Source organism: Pseudorasbora parva, chromosome 9 (assembly GCF_024679245.1).
Source record: "Pseudorasbora parva isolate DD20220531a chromosome 9, ASM2467924v1, whole genome shotgun sequence".
Lineage (NCBI taxonomy): Eukaryota > Metazoa > Chordata > Actinopteri > Cypriniformes > Gobionidae > Pseudorasbora > Pseudorasbora parva.
The window spans coordinates 38979295-39002472 of NC_090180.1; the positions used below are offsets into that span (position 1 = coordinate 38979295).

The window sequence follows — 23178 nt, forward strand, 5'->3', positions numbered from 1 at the left end:
TCAGTCAATTGAATTGCTTCTCTCTAGCCAAAATGTTTCAAACACACAAGGCTTTTAATACCTCGCTGGCCACGCCCCCAACAAACTCGCTTCCAACGTGGCAATGACCAAACAAATGCTAACTCAACAAATGCTAACTCCCACACACACCCAGAGAATATACCCAAACTAATAATACACACCTCAGCACTACACAGACACACTTATCCAACAACAAATGAACAGACAATCAAATGAGAAAAGTTACAAACACTTACAGAGTAGTTGTCTATCAGTCAATTGAATTGCTTCTCTCAGTTTAAATATCCTTTTTTTGTGTCATTTATAGCCATACTGAAAGCAACAATGGATAATTCACCTCAGATCTTGAAAATAAATAAAAGCAAACAATAAAGATCAAACTGTCAACTTGATGTGAACAAAAGTGTATTCTATGACAAAGATTGTTTCAGTAACTCAGTATGTATTTTTAATGTTAAAACTGTGTAATTTTTATGAATTACTAATCCATTTGGTTGCGAGTGCAGTGTGCTTGCAGAGAGAGCCCGCCCACATGCTCTTCTAATTGGCTGCGATTTTTTTTATTGATTTTGTTGCATTTCGTAGTCATGTGTTGCATTTCGTAGCTCGTTTACACCACTAAATAAAATAAAAAAAGTTATTCAGACTTTATATCTCAGAATTCTGACTTTATAACTCGCAATTGTGAGAAAAAAAAGGCAGAATTCTGAGATAAAAAGTCGCAATTACTCGTTTTATTTTTTTATTTAGTGGCGGAAATGGGCTTCCATAGGCACGTCACATCTAGTGTGGACAGACAAATTGCTTGTCTCTTTAATCTTATCGCGTCTAGTTAGGAGAGTGGAATGAGTTTAATCAGTAATATTTTAGATCAAATGAATGAATAAATTAAATATAACCCCTCTTTTTCGTTTAGTATTGTTGTTTAATATATAGTTATAGGACAATTCATGGATTACATGTATGCCATCTATAAAAAGTCTATGTAAACACACCTTATTCTAAAGATGCGGTCACATTTACCGTTACTCCGCAAAAATTTTGGGGCAAAATCCAGTCATTCCAATTGGAATCTGGAGTTTTGTGTGAGGGTGAAAAAGTTTCCCATGCGGATTTGGCTCATGTTGAAGCTGACAGAAAGCTGCTTGGTTTAAAAGTGACTTCTGTGTGAGCAGCGCTTCATACATCTCAACACTATTGCGTGTTTAATTTCAAGATGTGATGCACCTTCACAGTCATATTGTAACTTGTAACAGCGTAAATGTTGAGCTGTACTCACGGCTGGAAGAGCAAAGAACGAAACACCGATAAGAGCGAAGGTCCCGGCCAAAAGACGCCCAGCCCACGTCTTTGGGGTCTTGTCACCGTAACCAATGGTTGTCAAGGTGATCTGACACAGGAGGGAAAAAATATGTCATTGGTGTGATTAAGACTAGCACAGCTAAGAGGCTATCAAAGTACTTGAGTTGTAAGGCCATTAAAAAGGTAGTATTGAGCTGCTGTTAACGTCAGCAAAGGGGCTGCTATAAAACCATCACAATCAGTAGTGCTAATGGAACTGATGTAAAACCCTCACGAAAGCTGGTGTTAATGGAGATGCTGTTAAAGGAATTACCTGACATTTTTAGAAAATCACTTTTGACCTTGTAACCCACAATGGTTCTGATTATTTTAAATCGAATTTCGCTTCTCAACATGGAGGAAAGCTTTTATACGTTTACCATAACAGTTAATATCACTGAATAGGAGGTGCATAAAATGCCAGTGATAATGTTTTTTTAATATATATACAAATTTATTTTTGCATATTTGTGAAGCTGATCTATTCAGCAGAGCTTTCATACATCCACTCTTTAAAAAAAAGAAATCCACTGCACAACCAAGAAGAAATGCAGCTTTCGGACAGACTTTAAAGTGGCCATCATTGGCATTGTATGACTTTTTTTTTTAAAGAGTTACTTTACAAAAACTTCTTTGAATTCATTTTCATTTTTACTTCCTTACACATGAAGACATGGCAGTGTAAGCATTTCTTCCGCGACTAAAATCATTTATGAGCCATTTTGAGTAGTAACTTATTACATGTAATATGGATTATGTAATCAGATTCCAAAAATCCTCTTGATTACTACTGTAGTTACTACTACAGTTACCTTTTTATTGAGTACATGATTTCATGTTATTCTCACAATGGCAATAAAATATTCATAAATCATTAATTTTCCCTACAACTACTTTCTTATCTTTTGACGGTGCAGTGTGTAAATATTAGCGACATCTAGCGGTGAAGTTGTAAATTGTAACCGCCCACTGCTCACCCCTCCCTTTTGAAGCAAATAGAGACGCTACGGTGGCCGACACAGGACAAAGATCTCGTCGTCTGAGAGAGCAGAGAATAGCGAGTGCTCTGTAGAGAAGTTTGTCCGTTTAGGGCTACTGTAGAAACACGATGCCGCAAAATGCCGTCAAGCCACTAGTCATGTGAGTATCACTGAAAATCATATTTACTACATGCAATGCAGGGATTCCCAAACGTTTTTGTCAGCTGAATCTCAGACCTACAGTAATATATTTACTTTAAGTACCCCCTGAGATTGTTAATATGTGAGTTTACGGTTCTCTGGTGTTGGTTAATGGTCACATGACATGCTGGTTTTATTAAAAGAAAAATAAATATTTATTTGTATTTTACATCTTGAATTACTTAATAGCTTTTCATTAAACTCATGAACCCCCAGCAGTTCCATCACAAGCCCCAGTCGGGGAAACTCTGACATATTGTAATATTTAATGCACTTCATGTTGTTTATAACAAAGAATGGAATACGTTTTCTTTCTCTTTGTATTTTTACACCAATATGTTATGAGATTATCCTATTCAAATCAAGGTGATAAATGAGTTAGGTCAAAAGTAATCTACTGTAAAGTAATCAAAAAAGTATTTGAATTATATTACCTTAAATGTATAATGTAATGAAATACATTACTATTGAATGAATGAATTACAAATGACCGACTACAATTTGTAAGTAATCTACCCAGCACTGTTTAGGAGTACCGATATGAGATTAAAAATCCTAAATATCATAAATGCTACAAACAAAGTCTTAATTATCAGTTTATACATCTTAAATCATTTTGTGTGTAAATGTCCTCTTGAATGCCTTTATTAAGGAAAAACTAATTTGATATGTGCCTCTATTTTTTATGTTCTTCTAAATATTTTAAATTAGGAGCACATTTGCTCCTTTGGAAGCCCTGTTACAACTCATCCTGCATTCTGTTTGCTACATGAAAATAATTTGAGAGGCATTCTCAATTAAAAGGAAATGATGAATGCATGAGTGCCGTGTGTAATTCTCACCAGTCCCCACCAGAGGGCATCTGCATAGGTGTCAAAGTCCTGCGTGGCCGTTGTCGGGGAGGGGCCATCAGCGTCTGTTAGCTCCACTGTGACGTCATCCTTCTCAACCAGGTACACGAGGAAGGAAGCCAGGATCAATGACAGGAAGCCGATGTACCACGCTGTGATCAGCTCCTGACCACACACACCAGCCAGGAAATACACACAGTTGTATTGTCTGCGGTACTGAGATCAAACTTCACCAGACACTGATATGTGATCGTTTGTGCTTGCGTATGTACTTTGTATGTGAGTATCGCAGACCATAGCAGTTTCGAGAGATGTGTGTGTGTGTGTGTGTGTGTGTGTGTGTGTACTTTGGACTGTGTGTACATTGCCGACTCCATTGGGTTCTATGATGTGATTTAAACAAGCAGGACATGCTCTTAGATTTTGATTAAGGGGTACGTCCTGTTTGCGTACATCACGTCAAGCGTGCGGATACCTTGCTGTGTGTGTATATTGCAGATCCCAGCAGTTTCCAGGTGCCTCCACGGCGGTCCATTCGTAGCATCCGAAGGATCTGCAGGAAGCGCAGACTGCGCAGTGACGTGGCCAACACATTTCCCTGGTTACGTACGGCAACCACCGGCACCGAAGCGATCAGCACAAAGATATCTGAGAACATAGAGAATTCCCATAGTGCACAGGGGGGTATACAAGTCTCTTATGCTCACCAAGGCAGCATTTATATGATAGATTTATACAGTAAAATCAGTAATACCGTGAAATACAGTGACAAATGAAGATATTTGTGTTGAAATCCGATGGCTCAGACAGGCCTTCATTAACACCAATGTCATTTCCTCTCTCAAGACCCATAAAAGGCACTAAAGACGTCGCTACAAAGCCCATCTCACTACAGTGATTCTACAAGGATTTTATGAAGCGATGAGAATAGTTTTTGTGGAAAAAACCTAAATAACGATTTATATAGTGACAGCCGATTTCAAAACAAAGTTCGGATCGTGTGTCAAACCACCAAACTGCTGAAATCACGTGACTTTGGCGATTCGAATCATGAATCGATACACTGATTCATAACGGTTTGAAGCTTTGTTTTGAAATCGGCCCATCACTGTATATGACTTTTTATATGTGTATTTGCGCACAAAAACTATTCTATCGTCGCTTCATAAAATGATTGTAGAATCACTGTAGTGAGATGGGCGTTGTAATGACGTCTTTAGTGCCTTTTATGGGTCTTGAGAGAGGAAATGACATTGGTGTCAGTGAAGGCCTGTCTGAGCCATCAGATTTCAACACAAATATCTTCATTTGTGTTCCGAAGATGTCTTAAGGAGGTCTTACCAGTTTTCGAATGACATGATGGCGAGTAATTAATGACAGAATTTTCATTTTTGGGTGAACTAACCATTTAATGTGTCCTTACTGAATTAAATATTTATAAATAAATAAAAGCATATTGATTCCAAACTTTTAAAATGTAGCAAATATACTGTATACATACACTCCTGAACAAAATCTTAAAACCAGGGGATGCATTGCAAGTTTTACACATTTCACACTAGTGGATCATAACCGGGTTGTAAGTGCTGCTTCAAAATGCCAAAAGAAGAAACAGGAGCAAGAGACAAAAAAAAGAGTAGGCAATTTATTGAAAATGCATTTAAACTCAAACAGGCTGTTCATCAGCTGATCAAAAGTTTAAGACCATAGCCATAAAATAAACGCACAACAAAACTGTCAAAAAGGACTCAGTAGTGAGTACAGTTAGTGAAGATGGCTTCACGAAGGGCATCCACGGTCTGGAACTGACGTTTTTGTAAACTTCCCTTGTCATCCATCCCCAAATGTTCTCAATGGGATTTAGATCACGGTAACACATAGGATGGTCCAAAAGAGCAACGTTATTCTCCTCGAAGAAGTCCTTCATCAGGTGGGCGTTGTGAATTGCAGTGTTGTCCTGTTGAAAGACCCAGTCATTACCGCACAGACGGGAGCCCTCGGTCAAGAGGGATGCCCGCTGCAACAGATCCACATAGCCAGTCGCCGTTTGACGTCCCTGCACAACCTGAAGCTCCATTTTCCTATTGAAGGGAAAAGCACCCCAGATCATGATGGAGCCTCCTCCACTGTGGAAAACCTCCTTGTGGGATCTCCTTGTCATGCCAGTAACATTGGAAACCCTCAGGACCGTCCAAGTAAATTTTATTCTCGTCAGAGAATAAAACTTTCTTCCACCTTTCAATGTCCCATGTTTGGTGCTCCCTTGCAAATTCCAAACAGGCAAGTTTGTGTCGTGGGAGGAGACGTGGCCTTTGAAGACATTTTTTGTTCTTGAAGCCCTTCTCTAGCAGCTGACGTCTTATGGTTATTGGGCTGCAGTCAGCATCAGTAAGGGCCTTAATTTGGGTTGAGGATCGACCTGTGTCTTCACGGACAACACGTCGGATCCTGCGGCTCAGTGCAGGTGAAATCTTTTTGGGTCTACCACTTGACTTTTTTGTCCCATAACTCTCAGGATATTTTAAGAAATGTAAAATGACTGTCTTACTGCATCCAACCTCGGCAGCGATGGCGCATTGCGAAAGGCCTTGCTTGTGTAGCTCAACAATCCTGCCACGTTCAAAGAGAGAAAGCCTTTTTGCCTTTGCCATCAGGAGATCTTGACAGTATGACTGCTTGAAGGACAATGCCACGAAAGCCATATTTTTGTGCAGATTTGACCTTTTTATGGCTATGGTCTTAAACTTTTGATCAGCTATTGAGCGGCCTGTTAGAGTTTAAATGCAGTATTCAATAAATTGCCTACTCTCTTTTTTTTTGTTTCTTGCTCCTGTTTCTTCTTTTAGCATTTTGAAGCAGCACTTACAACCCGGTTATGATCCACCAGTGCGAAATGTGTAAAACTTGCAATACATCCCCTGGTCTTAAGATTTTGTTCAGGTGTGTATGTTTCCATGTTTGTTTGGGACAGTGTGTTTAACTCACCCAGGACACACAGCGGTTTGCGGGCAAATTTGAGCCGTCCTCTCCAGCCCTTATATCGACAGCAGCAGCCGGCGGCCCATATCCTCAATCCAAACTCGCCCCAAAAATAAAGATTGTAAATGTCTCCTACAGGTGAGAGAAACATTCAGTCATTTTCCTCTGAACCATTCAGTCTCACGCACCCAAGCTGGACAGACTGAACAAAAACACACTCACCAGAATCACCAGCCAGCGAGCCGAATCTTCCTCGTGTTCTTTGAACGTTGTTAAAATCGACAGAATAAGACATCCCAAAACAATCAGAAACCTAGAGATTAAGAAACAGAGTGAGTGGAACCATTGACCAGAAGTGTACAATCCATGTCACTTCCTCACACACACTCTTTATTTAATGTCACTATCAATAAAATGGTTAAAAAGCTAGGATGAGGATATGTTTTAGTTGCTATGGGATACCTAAGCTGAGTCATGATACAATCTTTTTCCTTTTTTTTTTTCAGAAAGACCAGCTACCTTTAGATATAAATGATCATGATATTGTTTTACAGTAGAGGGGGCTGGTGAATGTACTGCACAGCATTATAGGAGAGAGAGAGAGAGAGAGAGAGAGAGAGAGAGAGAGAGAGAGAGAGAGAGAGAGAGAGAGAGAGAGAGAGAGAGAGAAGAGAGGAGGAGAGAGAGAGAGGAGAGAGAGAAGAGAGAGAGAGAGAGAGAGAGAGAGAGAGAGAGAGAGAGAGAGAGAGAGAGAGAGAGAGAGAGAGAGAGAGAGATGTATTGGATATGTTCCACCACACACACTTGCACACCAATCCTATAACCAGATGCTGAGCTGGTAAGATTTACAAGCTTAATTTTTTTACGACAGGTAATCAGAAAACCGCTACTGTATAGGATGCTCATTACATTTCCTTCCTGAATTTCAAGCCAAACAATGACACATGCTGTGCTTGCTTACCTGTGTATATAATTATGAGTCTTAGGCCCAAATGTGAGTATTTAAATAGAATCTTAAAATGATGCCATCATTTACTCACCCTCCTTTCTTTAGAAACCATTGTAAAACGGTTATATCCTTGATTCAGATTGGTCAATAGCTGTGTTGTATAAACGATAACGGCTATGACCGCTAAACCCAACGGTGATCACTACACAACATCCTTAACAAACACTCTTAACAAGGTAAACTTTGTACTTATTGATATTGTTCATTCAAGCTTACTGTATTATGTAGAGCATTGTGAGAGATCGAGTGAGCGTGTGTATTACCTGCATTTAGATATAGCATTTTACTTTAGGTCAGTCCCATGTTCATAATAAAACATCTGTTTGAATGTCCGCTGCGATATCTTGTCCTTTTAACAGTTAAAGGTGCACTATGTAGTATTTTTGCAGTAAAATATCCAAAAACCACTAGGCCGGTGTTATATATTTTGTTCAGTTGAGTACCTGTAATATCCCAAATGTTTCCAACTATTTGTAAATTGTGAGAAAATTGCTATTTTAACTAAGGACCGGGACGTGTCAGCATAGCGTCTGAGGAAGTCGCCTGTAAATTGCGTCATATCTGCGCTACCCTCGGTTTCGGGTTTTACTTGCAGGAGCGCTTTACTCTTAGAAGTGTGAACAAGTGAACGCATGGAGTAATGACATAACATCATTTTAAACACACTTAAATTTATATAATATGATAAACAGAGCTGCATTACCTCATAATCATAACCGGAAGAGCGGATCAGTGCAGGCGCCCGGCGAATGTGTCCCGTCCCGTCATAATAAAAGTCCCGGTGTTCGCGAGGCGGGTATTTGTGTAACAATCACTACAGTAACGTTAATAACCGCATGCATGAACGTGATTTCTGCCCGAGTCCTATTTTCCACCGGCTGTGAGGTGAAGACCACATGTCCCAAGATGCTGCTCTCAAACTTTGAGTCATCAAACTACGCATTTGTTTTGAATAGCAGCCCTCCAGTCTTCGCTACTGACTGACTCACTCCTAACTGTCTTTGGTGTAATAATGTCATTTTTTGCTGTTGCTCAAGGTTAGTGACTACATGTAGAATCGGTGTCGGTGAGAGAGAGAACTCTGATTGACTGTTCAGCTTAGCGAACCAGTCAGTCCACAAAAAGAGTAAAAGTGATGAACACGAGCAAGTAGGCTCAGTCAAAACTGAACAGAAAGAAGGCTGTTATAATGCTATGTCATCTTACCTGAGAAACACTGCATGAATACTTTCATAATGAGTGGAGTGGAATAAAGAATGAGATCAGCGTGATTTATATCGCTGCTTTGTTTATGGCTTATACCTGCAGACTGGGACACATCAAGCCGACGATCGGCCGCCGGGCAAAGTCAGGCCGTTTTTCAGAGTGAAGGGGAACATTTTCAGCAAATAACATCTTGAAGTCAGCATGAAATAAAAAATTCACCCTTGCTGTTTAATGAATTATCCAAGCATAATTCTTGTGGTGTGGACTCTTTCTTTTTTATTTAGAATGATTCTTAGAACTACATCTTTAGTCATTGTCATAATTGTCCTTGGTATGAACAGGCATTAAAGATTCCCTCAAGATTTCCCCCTTTAAAATGGGGCTTTGCTAGCCTGACAAGCCAGACCCACATCAAGATGTTTGGTCTGGAAACTCAAATCCGAGGGGCGGGATAAACGGTTGTCTTTCAAACTCCCTCTGCGTGCGATAGGATAGCGCTACACCAACCAGAGCAACGAAGGTGAAGCAGAGCTTGTTGATAGATTAAACATTCGCTGTATACGGTCAGCAAAACTCCGAACACATCTTCCCTGTTTAAGAATGCCATTCTTTGTTCTTTTCTCAGAGAAAAGCTTAACTTCAAGTCTTCCAGAGTCGCGGTCAAAGCTGATTCGAAAGGCTGCCGTTCGCCAGTTTCTGTGTTTACTAGACGCACGCAAACGCAACTCGGCCGTCGTCATTATGGCCCCGCCCACCGACTCTATACACGATGTGATTGGCCCGGCAAGAGTTTGGCGATTACAGCTCAGAAGTGTATTGAGAGTTGCTAGACAACACTCACGGGCAGATTCGATTTGCTGCCACTAGGGTGCGTCTAGATGTCTAGGCTAGGGCTTTACAATTTATGAGTAAAATACACAAGTATCTTTGGTTAACATAACTTGATGATACTTGGTTCTTGCTCTTTAACGCAAATTTCTGTACACACACCCACATCCCAAACATTCTTAATCTTATTAGACACATACTTTTATAAAATAAACATAACAGCTTCAAAAATGCATGTTTTCAATAAGGGTGTTTGCAGTTTACATGGTAGAACAAAGCATACATTTTTTTTAACAGACCTTATTTCACTTTTAATTACAAAACCCCATTTTGTTTATGTAAAATATATCTATGTGTGTATTTACTTGTGTATGCAAGTGACTTGGCAAATCATGTGTGTGATTAAGTCCTCCGATTGCTTTTTATGCAGACTTGTGCTGATACGTCTGGGATGTATTCTAATGTATAGTGTGGCATCCAGCAGAGCACACATGCAGACTCACATATTTCCTTTATCGCCCTCACTCTATTCGTCAGTTGACCTGTTGGCAGTTACTATGGTTTCGCATTTGTAGGCTATATTTGTGCTGTTTCCATGGTTACACATATTCATCACACACACACACATACATGGCCATACACACCGGTACATGCTCAGCATCTGGTCTCCAGTGAAAGCTTTTAGCATTACACTAATAAACTCTAATGGTCATACATCCCTCTGTCTCAGTTGAAGTATCTAGGATTTACTTGAAGAGCAATGCTTCTTTTAACACAACGGAATGCCATGACTCGTAGGGTGCCCATTTTGCACAATTGCCCTTAAAAAATGATGTTGTTAATGAAATTAGGTATTAAGAAAGGATACAGCTTTATTAAAAAATAACTTTAAATGATATATATATATATATATATACAGCACTCTAGCAACAAGATACAAGTGTCTGATCACAATAGGCATCATTGGTGTATAACGGTTGACAGGTGTTGATGCATTCATCTGTAATGACGTCAGAAAGTTGTGGAGTTGTTTTTGCTGCTTAGTTCCAATAAAAGCTCTTTTTGGATTGATGAGTAAGTTTTGAGTGAAAGTCACAGTATGTTTCCACAGTGTATCAAACTCTTTTACCTGATAGTATCAGGAAAATCAGATTGTTCGTAAAATGACTCCTTCAATACTGTTTAGAAAGAACTACAGTATTGTTAGAGATGTTTGTTGAATATAGAGGTTGGTGAGGGAGAGCAATCCACACCGATCAATAGTGATTCAGTTGGTAAGAGGAAACAGTCAAATCTGGGATCATTTTATAGTCCACTAAATCGAGACAACTGTGCCGTTTTTAACTTAACACCATATAAGACTATCGGAATGCAGAGGCATGTATATTAATTATATAAGTATGGATATTGTATGTGGTAAACATGATCAGTGTTACTACTACTAATTCTGAGTAGCCTACTATTGTTTAACTTTACCCTACTGTACAGGCAAATTAAACTACAAATTGATTTACATCTAAAAATGCATTGCACAATTTCATATTGTTGGGACAGAAAGTCCAGAATCATTGCACAAAACCAGTGTGTGTATTTGAAAGAGAGGGCCTGTCGTGGAAGTTTCCCTAGGCCTGTGTTCTGTCTTGGTAATGCGGTCAGATTAATGCGTGTGTGTGTGTGTGTGTGGTTCAGGTAAAGTTAACCCTACGTATGGCAACATCCTTGTCCTTGTGGGGAGATTTTGGCCCTACTTATAAATCATACTAAGTAATGTTTTTTTTGGGAAAATGCAGAAAGTTTTCTGTGATGGGTATAGGTTTAGGGTTAGGATATAGAATATACACGTTGTACAGTATAAAACTCATTACGTCTACGTAAAGTCCCCACAATACACAAAAACCCAACGTGTGTGTACTGTGTACAGATGTGTCTGTGAGCATATGTGTTTGTGTGTGTGTGTGTGTGTGTGTGTGTGTGTGTGTGTGTGTGTGTGTGTGTGTGTGTGTGTTTGTGTGTGTGTGTGTGTGTGTGTGTGTGTGTGTGTGTGTGTGTGTGTGTGTGTGTGTGTGTGTGTGTGTGTGTGTGTGTGTGTGTGTGTGTGTGTGTGTGTGTGTGTGTGTGTGTGTCTTGGCTGTTTGTCTGATCGATGTTGAGGGCATATTGGCTGTAATGGGAGCATCAATTTACGAGGTGAGTCATTACAGGACACATCAACCTTTATAATAAAGCACACATACACACACACACACACACACACACACACACACAGCCTTGCAGTTCTGCCCCAAAGCATGTTGGGTGGGTACTACAGTGAACTATTCTGTAGTACTTGTGAGGAAAAGAAAAGTAGCCAGAGAGAGAGAGACATGTAGCCCCATTAGAGGTTATTAGTGCGGTGGATGTTAAAAGCGCAGTATTTCAGGGAACAGCAGATTGCAGCTCTCGCTGGAGACCACAGCATAACGAAAGAAGCATGTGCATGAAGGTGAATGTTTTGATAAGTGGTTCACAACCCAAAAACAGGTTGCAGGTATGTTCCATAAAAAGCAGGAAAATGCTACTAAATAAATCAAATCAACACCAAAACAAGGCTTTAAACAATCAATTAACACTGGTAACACTTTACTATGGGGAACTTATATTAATTATATATATTATATTGTTGTTAAACTCACTATTAACAACAACTTGTGCCTCAATAAACAAATTTACTGCTTATTAATAGTTAGTACGGTAGTTTTTGTAGCGTTTAAATTTAGGTATTGGGTAGGATTAAGAGATGTAGAATAAGGTCATGCAGAATAAGGCATTTATAAGTACTAATAATCTGCCAATATACTAGTAATATGATTGCTAAGAAACAATATTAATAGTGAGAACTGGACACTAAAATAAAGTGTTATCTAAACATTTGATTTCTCCTGAGCCCTTTCTACCATTAGGGATGTGACGGTGAGGACATTTTCCTGCCGGTTAATCAACGCGTGCAAACACCAGTAATACCGGTATCACTGTGAGGGGGAGGGGGTGACAGTTTTCCTTCTTTTGCACCTCGCTTTTAAATTGCTAATTAAAATTAAAGCGAAAGTAAAATGCCCACAGCCGGACAGACATTCATAACGATGCAGAGCAGATTGAGTGCTTTCAATCAATTCCTTTGGAAGTTGAGCTTCCATTTGAACTCAAAACGCTTATTATGAATGGCTGTATGTATTTTACTTTCCCTTTAGAATTAGCGCCAAATCATGGCTGGCGGTTGCTTGAATAGTGGGTTCATTTTTATTTTTAATATAAAACACAATGACAAACTCACTTACATAGGTGCTTTTTCAGTTCGCTTTGAAACCAATTTCTGCTGCCGTCATGTCACTCAGCTCCTGCTGCTGATCTGTGCTTTGACTCTAGTTCAGCTCACGCTGCACATTCAGTTTTTAATTGTAATATCTGTTCTGTAACTGAATTTTCTGGATGTAGCGTTGTAACCGGTGTTGCATCTGAACACCGTTCAGTTTCTGACATACTCTACGCACTTGAGTCTGTCAACAACATTAATGGCATCCTGGATCGAGATGTAGGATTATATGTTTGTTCTGAGCATTTTATTTTGACAGCGAGGCACAGTGTAATGGAGAGTTCACAGACATTTGTTGAAAGATGAAGCAACCAACTGTAATGGATCTGATAGCAGATGCATCACAAACCTTAAATGTAAATTATTTCATGATGCTTTATCTATAAATTAGTTTTATATGGATAATGTTTTCAAAACACTTTATTTTGAAAACATTATCTGTAGTCAATCATAACAGTGGCTGTTTACTGAAATAATAACTGACTGAAGAAACCACAAAGTCACAGCAATCTGAGGACAGTCTCAGTCAACACATTCTCACACCCAACTCGTCACATATGGACACTTGACCAGGACCCCTTGACGTCACTTTTCAACGAACTAGGCGTACCTTTATCGTCAATATTCAACGCGCTGGGTGCTCCATTCATTTCAATGAGAAACCTTTGGCGTCATACACAGACGCATTTAATTCTTTGCGTTTGTAAAAGCAGACATGATTTTATTAATATTTAAAGGCTACTTTTATATTTTGGAGCAACTAACCCAACTCCTACCCTAAACCTACCCACATCTTAACAATATAAAACACATACCAGGCAAATAAATGTACAGTCACAAGTATTTATTGCAAAATCTGACCAAAAGTATAAAAGTTTTAACTCATGTTGCATTCCAAGTCTTCTGAAGTCATACGATGTCTTCATGTGAAGAACAGAGTTGATCTTGATGTTTTAATCGCTGAAATGATGATCCCGCTGTCCCGTGAACGAACTCATTCATATCTCATTCAAATAATTCAAAAAAGACTCCTGAGCATGCCGCAATCGGTCACAAGACACACGAGAGCCAATGACATTTTACAATCAATGCTGACGTAATGACGCAATTGGTCACAAGACATATGAGAGCCAATGGAATTTCACTATGAAATCTGAAGTACGGGCGGCAATATTTGAAATTTGATGTGTTAGTTCATGATCTTCGGCGGATGGAGATCGTTTGATCTCGGATGCAGTCGTTATGTTATATCCTGTGTTTTATATCATGTTCACACAAATGGGTAGGTTTAGGGATGGGGTGGGTTTGGGTTACATGTTAAAATGTGTCTAAATAGCGTAAATAAAATAAATGTTAATGAAATCATGTTAAAATGTGTCTAAATAGCCTAAATAAAATAAATGTAAATGAAATCATGTTAAAATGTGTCTAAATAGCGTAAATAAAATAAATGTAAATGAAATTATGCTTGCTGATTTAATTGAGAAGCACACTCCAACATGTCATAATGGCAAAATTATAAACCAATAAATAATTTCAATAAATAAATTAAAAAAATAAATTTCACCATGACGATCCCATTCCCAGTGCGTCTGTGTATGACGCCAAAGGTTTCTCATTGAAATGAATGGAGCACCCAGCGCGTCGAAAATTGATGATAAAGGTACGCCCAGTTCGTTGAAAAGTGACGACAAGGGGTTCTGGTCAAGCGTCCATATGTGACGAGTTGGGTGTGAGAATGTGTTGACTCAGACCGGGTAGAAGAATTAGTTAGGATAGAGTTTATAGTGAAGGGTATGGTTAGTATTTGTTTTTTGCAAAAAACTTTATTAACATTATATTGTTAACATTATTATTAACATTATAAGTGAACCTCAAGGAACATTAAAATGATGAAAAGTCCATGTCATGACTCCTTTAAAATACTACAAACATTAGGCAGTTTTTATGCTGTAGAGTTATTAGTGATATTTAGACAAACTAAACTGAAAATGTGTCTTTTGACTAAGAGATGATTCATCAAACGCATTCACATGCAGTTGCATGGGTATGCACCCCCTTGATTATTAAGATAACTAAATGGTTATAGTTTTTAAAAACAATATTTAATGTTGTACACAAAGAATCTGAATAAAACAGTGAAGTGTTTTAAAGATTATTTAGTGAAAAAAGTTAACATATATTCATATCACCCTTGTGAAAGTAAAAAAGACACCATAAAATTGTCTGAGGTCAACTAATGACATTTGTGTGGTTTTTACGTTCAAAAACATCATAACTAATAAGTAATAGGCTATTTTCTACACTGGTTTTGAGGCTGTCTTCTGAACACTGGGTTTTGATGGGCGTGCCGCACTGGAGACTTGAAAGTAAATGCCCACCACGGCTATGATTGGATAAGATCTGCATATTTAATGAGCTTAAGCTCCACTGTCATATCTATGCATCTGTCAGTTCAGTTCAAATGAGGGAGAGATTAAAACGGCAACTGCAATGTTTCCCTCGACCACAGGGCTCGTAAACGTCTTTATCAAGCAAACACAATGATTTATTTCTCATCCACCCGTGATTGATGGGAATATTATTTCTGTATTGCATGGCCTGCACGATCAGTCATTCTAAGTGCAAACCACACGTGCGCGCACACACACACACACACACACACACACACACACACACACACACACACACACACACACACACACATGTGCAACCAGATCAAGAAAGAACTTCTGTCAACGGGCATACATTTTATTAGCAGTTAGCATGTCTGGAAGACACACAGCCCCCGGACTACTATTACTACATATAAAAAAGACGTTTTACTCTCATAAGTTTGTTGCACCATTCCTGTCAGAGCCAATAGAAGGCACAACATTGTGTCTGCAAATCCAGCACCTGAGACTTGTTTACAAACGATTCCGCAGTGAAATGAAGCGAACACAAATGGTCTTACAAGCTTATGCAGCAACTGTGTTCTTCCACAATATCTTGCTATCTTCTTCCACATGTTTATTGCTGCTGGCTAGTGATCGACCGAACAGCTCCATGAGTCGGTGGACGGGGCTACTATATTACACGCGCTGTAGAGGCGTGTTTCGTTGCGCGATGATGTAAGGATGAAGCACACCATCGTTTTCTGGGCCTGGTGTCTATAAAAGCTTTTCTTTGACTAACAAGGAAGTGTTCAGCTCTGAAACTTACAGGATAATCTTATATTACCATGACCTTTTATACATCAAAAGCTCAAGGGAAAGTTGATTTCTCAATTCATCACCCCTTTAAACTAAATATTTGGTTGGACAACACTTTTCTGCAATAACTTAACAACTAAACATTCTGTTTGTTTCTGATGAAGAATCTCAGCTCTTTGAAGAACTCTCTTTTAACCCTTACAAACTAGGTCTTCAAGAATGAACTGCTCTTTTCACATCCTCTCTATAGGATTCAACTTTAGAACTTTAACTAGGCCACTCGAAAACTTGAATTTTGTTTCTTTTCAGCCATCCAGATTATCATTTGAGTCCTGCGCACTGAACTAAGCTAATGCTTAAGATGCCTGCAGTTGTGCTGGGATCTTTTGAGACTTCCCGGATGAGGTGTTGTTGTACTCTCCAAGAAAAGTTGTCCGGTCAACCACTTCTGGGAATATTCACCACTGCTCTATTTAAAAGTAATGGCTTGCACTGTGGTTCAACAGAGTCTAAGAAATGGAAGTTATAACCCTTTTCAAACTGATATAGCTCAACTTTTCTTCAGCTGTTTTTGAATTTTCTTTAATTGTGGACATGTTAAAGGGTTAGTTCACCCAAAAATGAAATTGATGTCATTAATGACTCACCCTAATGTCGTTCCACACCCGTAAGACCTTGTTCATCTTCGGAACACAGTTTAAGATATTTTATATTTTAGTCTGACATAGGGATGTTAACTGATGACCGGTTGACCGATGGTTGACCGTATCAACGTTAACCGATCAAAGTTGTCGGTTGTTGGTTTAAAAAAAAAAGTGATCTCTCTTAATTAGACTGTTATAGACAGTGGGCTAAACGCTACTACAATCAGCCATCTCATTCCAAAATCTTTTTGTGTGAAGTGAACAAATCCCTCACACTCAATTTTTCATAACTCACCTTGTACTTAATAAACCAATAAAAACATTTGGCGCGAGGTCACAGCAAAAAGTAAACAGGCTAAAACACTCGAGGTTAGAGCCAGGGCAGACGACAGTATGAAGCGTTCATTCCGCATAAGATGGGCCTACATTTGGAAATATATTACATCTAAATTTCAGTGGTAACACATAATGTGTTGATCATCATCTTTCTTTATTATTGTTAGCACTACCTCAAACTAAAGCAGCGTCTCTTCGGAGCTGTCCTTCTCTTAAATGAACCGCGGCAATGTTTCAAATGAGCTTCTAACGCTAGACAAATTCCTTTATTTTCAACGCAATCACCTTGTACCCAAACCATTTAGAAACTAAGGAGCCATTTGTCCTCCGATTACAAACAAGCTCCTCGGCGGCGCGTTTGCCGGACTCATGTTTCGCGCTAGCCTAGAAATCTAGACGCAGCAAATCGAATCTGCCCGCGAGTGTCGTCTAGCAAATCTCAATACACTTCTGAGCTGTAATCGCCTAACTCTTGCTGGGCCAATCACATCGTGTATAGAGTCGGTGGGCGGGGCCATAATGACGACGGCCGAGTTGCGTTTGCGTGTGTCTAGTAAACACAGAAACTGGCGAATGGCGTTATTTCAAATCAGCTTTGGTCGCGACTCTGGAAGACTTGGAGTTAAGCTTTTCTCTGAGAAAAGAACAAAGAACGGCACTGAAGTCATTCTTAAAAAGGGAAGATGTGTTCGGAGTTTTGCTGACCGGATACGGCGAATGTTTAATCTATCAACAAGCTTGTTCATTGCTCTGGTTGGTGGTAGCGCTATCCTATCGCGTGCAGAGGGAGTTTGAAAGACAACCGTTTATCCCGCCCCTCGGATTGAGCCCTGTCAATGGTGAGTTTCCAGACCAAACATCTTGATGTGGGTCTGGCTTGTCAGGCTAGTTTCGCGCTGTAAGGGATTTTTAACAAAGTGACGTGAGTGGAAGGGAGGTGCCGGGACAGTGCGTGTGTGTGTGCGCGCGCGTGTGTGTGTGTGTGTGTGTGTGTGTGTGTGTGTGTGTGTGTGTGTGTGTGTGTGTGTGTGTGTGCGTGTGTGTGTGTGAGAGCAGCAGAGAGATCATAGAGAGGTGAAATTGCAGGCTCGGCTCACGGCTGTTATTTCAAATAGCGCAGCATATTTTAAACTAATCGGTTAACCGGTTTCAACCGGCTAATGAGGCTCGGTGGTCTGTCAAAAAAATGTTTAGTTTTCGCCATCCTAGTCTGACAGCATATCTAAGTGTAGGCACACTTTATGCTGCCTTCACGTGCTATTGGAAGTTTCCAACTTCCCACTTCAGAAGTCGTGATTACGAGCTTGTTGTGTTCGGGTGCTTCGTTGTCGGAAAGAATGGAGGACGCCAGGTTCATACTATATACAGTATATATGCCAATTTAAATTCAACAGGACCGGTTGCAGTAAAGTCTGCCTGTTATCAGGGGTGGTAAGTAATCAAGTAAAAATACTTTGATACTTTACTTAAGTATTTTTTTCGGGGATCTGTACTTTACTTGAGTATATTTTATTTGCATCTACTTTTACTCTTACTCCACTACAATATTAAAGGCAAAGTTTACTTTTTACTCCAATACATTTCCCCATGCCCGCTCCAAGTATTAAGTATTTATTACACTTGATTTCCAAACCGGTCTGGTCGGTCATGGATGATCCAGTCGGGTATAGACTTGGAAAAGCTGACAAGTCAGGTTTGCCACACTAACGTTAGCTCAGTGTTTCCCCAACTTTTATATTTTGCGGCACACAATTTACTATGAAAACATCAGTAACATTTTACAATACAGGTGCACTATTATAATTCATGCCTAACTAATGCACAGATAATCATGAGTTAATGTATTACTAATGAAGAACTAAACCATTTATTAATGATTACTGCATCAGCAACTAATGAACATTCTATATGATTACTAGATTAAGTAATATATGAATTGCTATTGACATCATTAATTCCCTAATAACATATTACATTAACTAATAATGTAAATTCATGTATTCAAAGCCATGCATTCCGACTCTCAGTTGTCTGTTTAATTCATCATTAATCATAACAATTGGCAAAATTATATTATGACTTTACTTGTTGAGGCACATGACTATTAACTAATTGTTACATAATATGTCATTGTGGTTATGGCTTTTGAATTAATGTTTAATTAGTTAATAGTATCTTGCTCCTTATCTGTTTTATGGAGCTAATGTTATGGCACATGTCTATTTTAAGTTTAATCCCTATACCGCGTTAAGGTGCTTCATTGTCTCCTATTAATTGCAAATCTAACAAATTCTTAATTGCAGTATCTAATCTTATAACTTGTTCAATTAAAGCATTGCATATCAGTCCCAAAAGATTTTATCTGCTTATTGATATTTACAGTTAATTTGAATATTTACTTTTTACTTTCGGTACTTGAGTATGTTTTAAATCTGATACTTGTGTACTTTTACTCAAGTGATGTTTGAATGGAGGACTTTCTACTTTTACTGGAGTATTTTTTTATTTAGGTATATATACTTTCACTCGAGTATAACTTTTGAGTACTTTTACCACCTCTGCCTGTTATATTGATCAAAGGTGAAGTTAAAGACATTTGTAATGTTACAAAAGTTACATAGTGCATAGTACTGTCACAAAATATTATCAACAAACGTACTTGTTCCTTTTAAAGAATGTCATATCTTGCCTAAGGCACCAGAATCACTAAAGCACAAACCTATACACATTCACTTGTACATAAGCTGTCATGTAAGTCTATGCCGCACTCTTCCTGGGTCTTCCTGGGTAGGCATAATCTGTTTGTTCACATTTAGCTGTGGCTCTAATTTGGGACAGTTGCTGAGCAACAGAAGCTGTGGAACACATCCCTGTGTCATGCATAGAAAATAAAACACTCATGCTCTCACACCTCACTATCACACACATTCAAGAGCATGCACTCTCACACACACTTTGACACTTACTCTCTTATTTTTGTTTGGTGTTGGTTGCACAGCAACTGCTTAAATTAGAAGTGTGTCTAAGTGTGTGTCTGTGCAGTAAGGGGAGCGAGTGATGTAAATATGCTGGAAGTATGTATGTTCATCGGCGGACAGTTGAGCAACCCTCCTCCGCTGCACAAGGAGATGTTACCGTGGTAACATGTCACATGACTATATGCTTGAGGAGGCAGTAAAGCGGCCATAGCAAATATGAGAGTGGGGAAAAAGACTGATACACTGAAATGTGCTAAATTTATATCAAACTAAATTCTCTACTCTATAAAACATGTCTCTCTCTCTTTTTTTGTGAGAACTTCTGTTTGGTTTGGGAAAATGCATGAACAACAGCAGTTTTTAAAGTGGACATATTGGTCTGCTATATAATAAAATGCAACTAACCATATAATGTGCACAGTTAGCAGCAATAGGCCAATATGGACATGTATGACGAGAAAACGAACATAAGCATGCAATGTAAAATACAACACATTGTAAACTATATTAAAATTGTGTTTGTGTGTTTTGTACTGTGGTTTGATGGGTTTATCATAAACCATTAGTTTATTTTGAACAAATCTTTAATCTCGGGAACAGAGAGTTGTCTCTGCGATTCGTTCATTTTGTGTTCATTTTGTGTTTTGAGAAAACAGAAATGATTAGTTCACCTCTGGAGTCTTTGAGTCTGAGACGTTCATTTTGACGTGATAGCTGTATGGGATACAAAAATTAGTTACAAATTCCCAACCTTCCTTATGTAATCCCTCCTGTCCAAACCGCCCACTCCTATCGGGACTCGAACCTGAGTCCGCCTGCATGAGAGTCAGACGCTCTGACAAGGAGGCTAAAGGCTGCAACCTCTAGTGACAGTTGTCGCTTTGTCATCTACTGAGGACAAAGGAGTGAGGTTTACTTGCACAGTGACTACTAGCTGGCCTCCGTTGTGCATAAGTGCACAGTTGTTGTTTTTCACTCTTAAAGTTATATGATGCATTTCTGGTCTTAAATTTCCATAACTCGTGAAGAATGAACGACTCGGGAGGTCTAATAATCATTTCTGTTTCCGGTACAGACTGCATAGCTTCTTCTGCTTATGGGATTGTGACATGACAAAAGAACGATCGACTCTGAGCGGAAGGTGACTGCATAGCATGAAGACCCAGCTCATTTCAATTCTGCCCATGTGATGTTAATAATCTTTTAAATAGTTGGACCTATGCATTTTATTAAAGTGTCCCTATTGTGCTTTTTTGGATATTACCTTTCATGTAGTGTAATATAAATGTGTGTGAATCTAGAATTCTGCAATGTTTTAAAGTGGGGGAGAAATGCTGTTTCATGCATACTGAGGTTTTTACACTGTTAAAGACTTGGATTCCCATCCTAAACATAGACAACGTTTCGAAAACTAACTTGGACGTTTTATGGAGTATTTCTCTGTCAAAAACAGTTTCTCACAAGTTTCGGAGAGTTTTTTTTCCGTTCATGGGTCCGCTTGACGTCAACAGGGCGGAATGTCCTTGTATGGGCCGTACTTTGGGCTTTTCTCCCAGAAGGGCGCGCGTGACTAGAGAGCAAGAGAGCAAATGCACGCCGCCCATAAACACTGCTCTCAAGGTGCAGATCTACTCGTCCGTGCAACACTTCTGTCGCACCGCGCTCCACTTTATTCCTATGGGTGACGTCAAGCGACTTCAACATGGAAGGCAGTGCTGCATTTGAACCGATTTGAACGCAGAAATGACGGGAAGCGTCACAACATCGCTTCAGTCGCGTTGCAAAAGTGGATCTCCACGGTCACTGCTGTCACAGGACTTCACCAAATCAACAATGTTACCAAAGAAGTGTGTTTTAGACGGAGCGGTCCCAGCGATAAAGGTTCACGGTCCTGCTTTGGAAACAGGCGGTGAGTAAAACTGCTTCAAATGTCTGTTGTTGGCTATCGTCGCGTAAGTTAACATCAAACAACATGATCGTGTATAACGTTAGTTAATTTATCAGTGAAGCATGTGATCTATGGTGTGTGTTTAAATACATTTGTTCAGCTGATCACTATAGGTGTCTGTCTGTTTATTGTAAAACCACGCAAACATAAACCAAGGTTGAAACACGCCCCATAATCACAGCCTAATGGAGCAGTATCAGACTCATATTCTGACAAGAATTCAGTATGACCACATCGGGCTAGCAAACACGCTGTTGAGCAACGAAATCTAACGGCCAAGGTCAGGATTTTAGTTAAATAATACATTACATTTCGGCTTGTTTTCAACAAACCCTATCAAAAAAAAAAAAAATCCAGGGTGACCAGACCCTTTAATAAATAATATTTATAAACATTAAAATATATATTTAGAAATTTGACGAACTAATGTTTTGTCTTGGGTTGCCAATGGTGTCCAGTGTAGTTTCTGTGTCCTAAAGCAACACCAGAATAAGGTTAGAATGTGATTGAGAATATGATGCGGAGCTTTTAGCTTAAATATATGGAAGAAACGAACAGATCTAATAAAGAGCTGCAAACAGGAAGGAAGCCCTTGATGGAAGCCCTCACCTCACTTTTTACCATATTTACTACATAACCAGTACTTTACAGCAACAGAACATCTCTAGAAAGGTGATGCCATGAAAATTAGAGGCAGAAACAGGAGTGACTCATGACTGATCACCGCTGTGCTTCTGAGCAAGGCACCAGGGAGATTAAGTGACCCTGTATTAAGTGTACTGTAAGCTGCTTTGGATTAAAAAGGTCTGCTGAATGACCACTTCTTTCACACGGCAAGCAACATATTAGACTCATTGCAAGTCATTCTGACGGGTAGGCGAAGATTTTGAGCCATGGGGGAATCTGACCTGGTTGCTTGTCCAGTACATTTGGGGACTCGTTTACTCAGACAGACCTGACTCAGGCAGATGTGTGTCTGTGTGTCTGTGTGTGTGTTGATGGCAGAGCGGGCACTCATGGCCTCATTGAACTCGGCCAGATCAATCAGTGGTAGATCATTTTATGCTTCCTTTCAAATGCTTCAAAGAAATTCTGTATTCAGCAGGTTACGTTCACCTGTAGAGAGAGCTCTATTGATATGTCTTTAGTAGTTTGCTTTACACATGAATTAAATGTTACTGGACACCAGAGTTGGGCAAACGTCAACATTTAAAGTCCCCCCTGCAGTCAATAGTTTTATCGATTAAAGGGTTACTTCAGCGATTAGCATATGGCTTTGTATCTGTAGAAACCCTGGAGTATATTCAAATGAT

General features: G+C 39.3%; 1 protein-coding gene across 1 annotated transcript in view; it reads right to left on the reverse strand.

The window, feature by feature from the left end:
* The window catches only part of kcnq3 (potassium voltage-gated channel, KQT-like subfamily, member 3), a 72861-nt gene that overhangs the window by 34751 nt on the left and 14932 nt on the right, over window positions 1-23178 (reverse strand). The window contains 6 exon segments of the mRNA XM_067452554.1: window positions 1301-1411; window positions 3386-3559; window positions 3870-4042; window positions 6380-6478; window positions 6481-6505; window positions 6596-6686. Of these exon segments, the coding sequence (XP_067308655.1) occupies window positions 1301-1411; window positions 3386-3559; window positions 3870-4042; window positions 6380-6478; window positions 6481-6505; window positions 6596-6686 (673 nt within the window).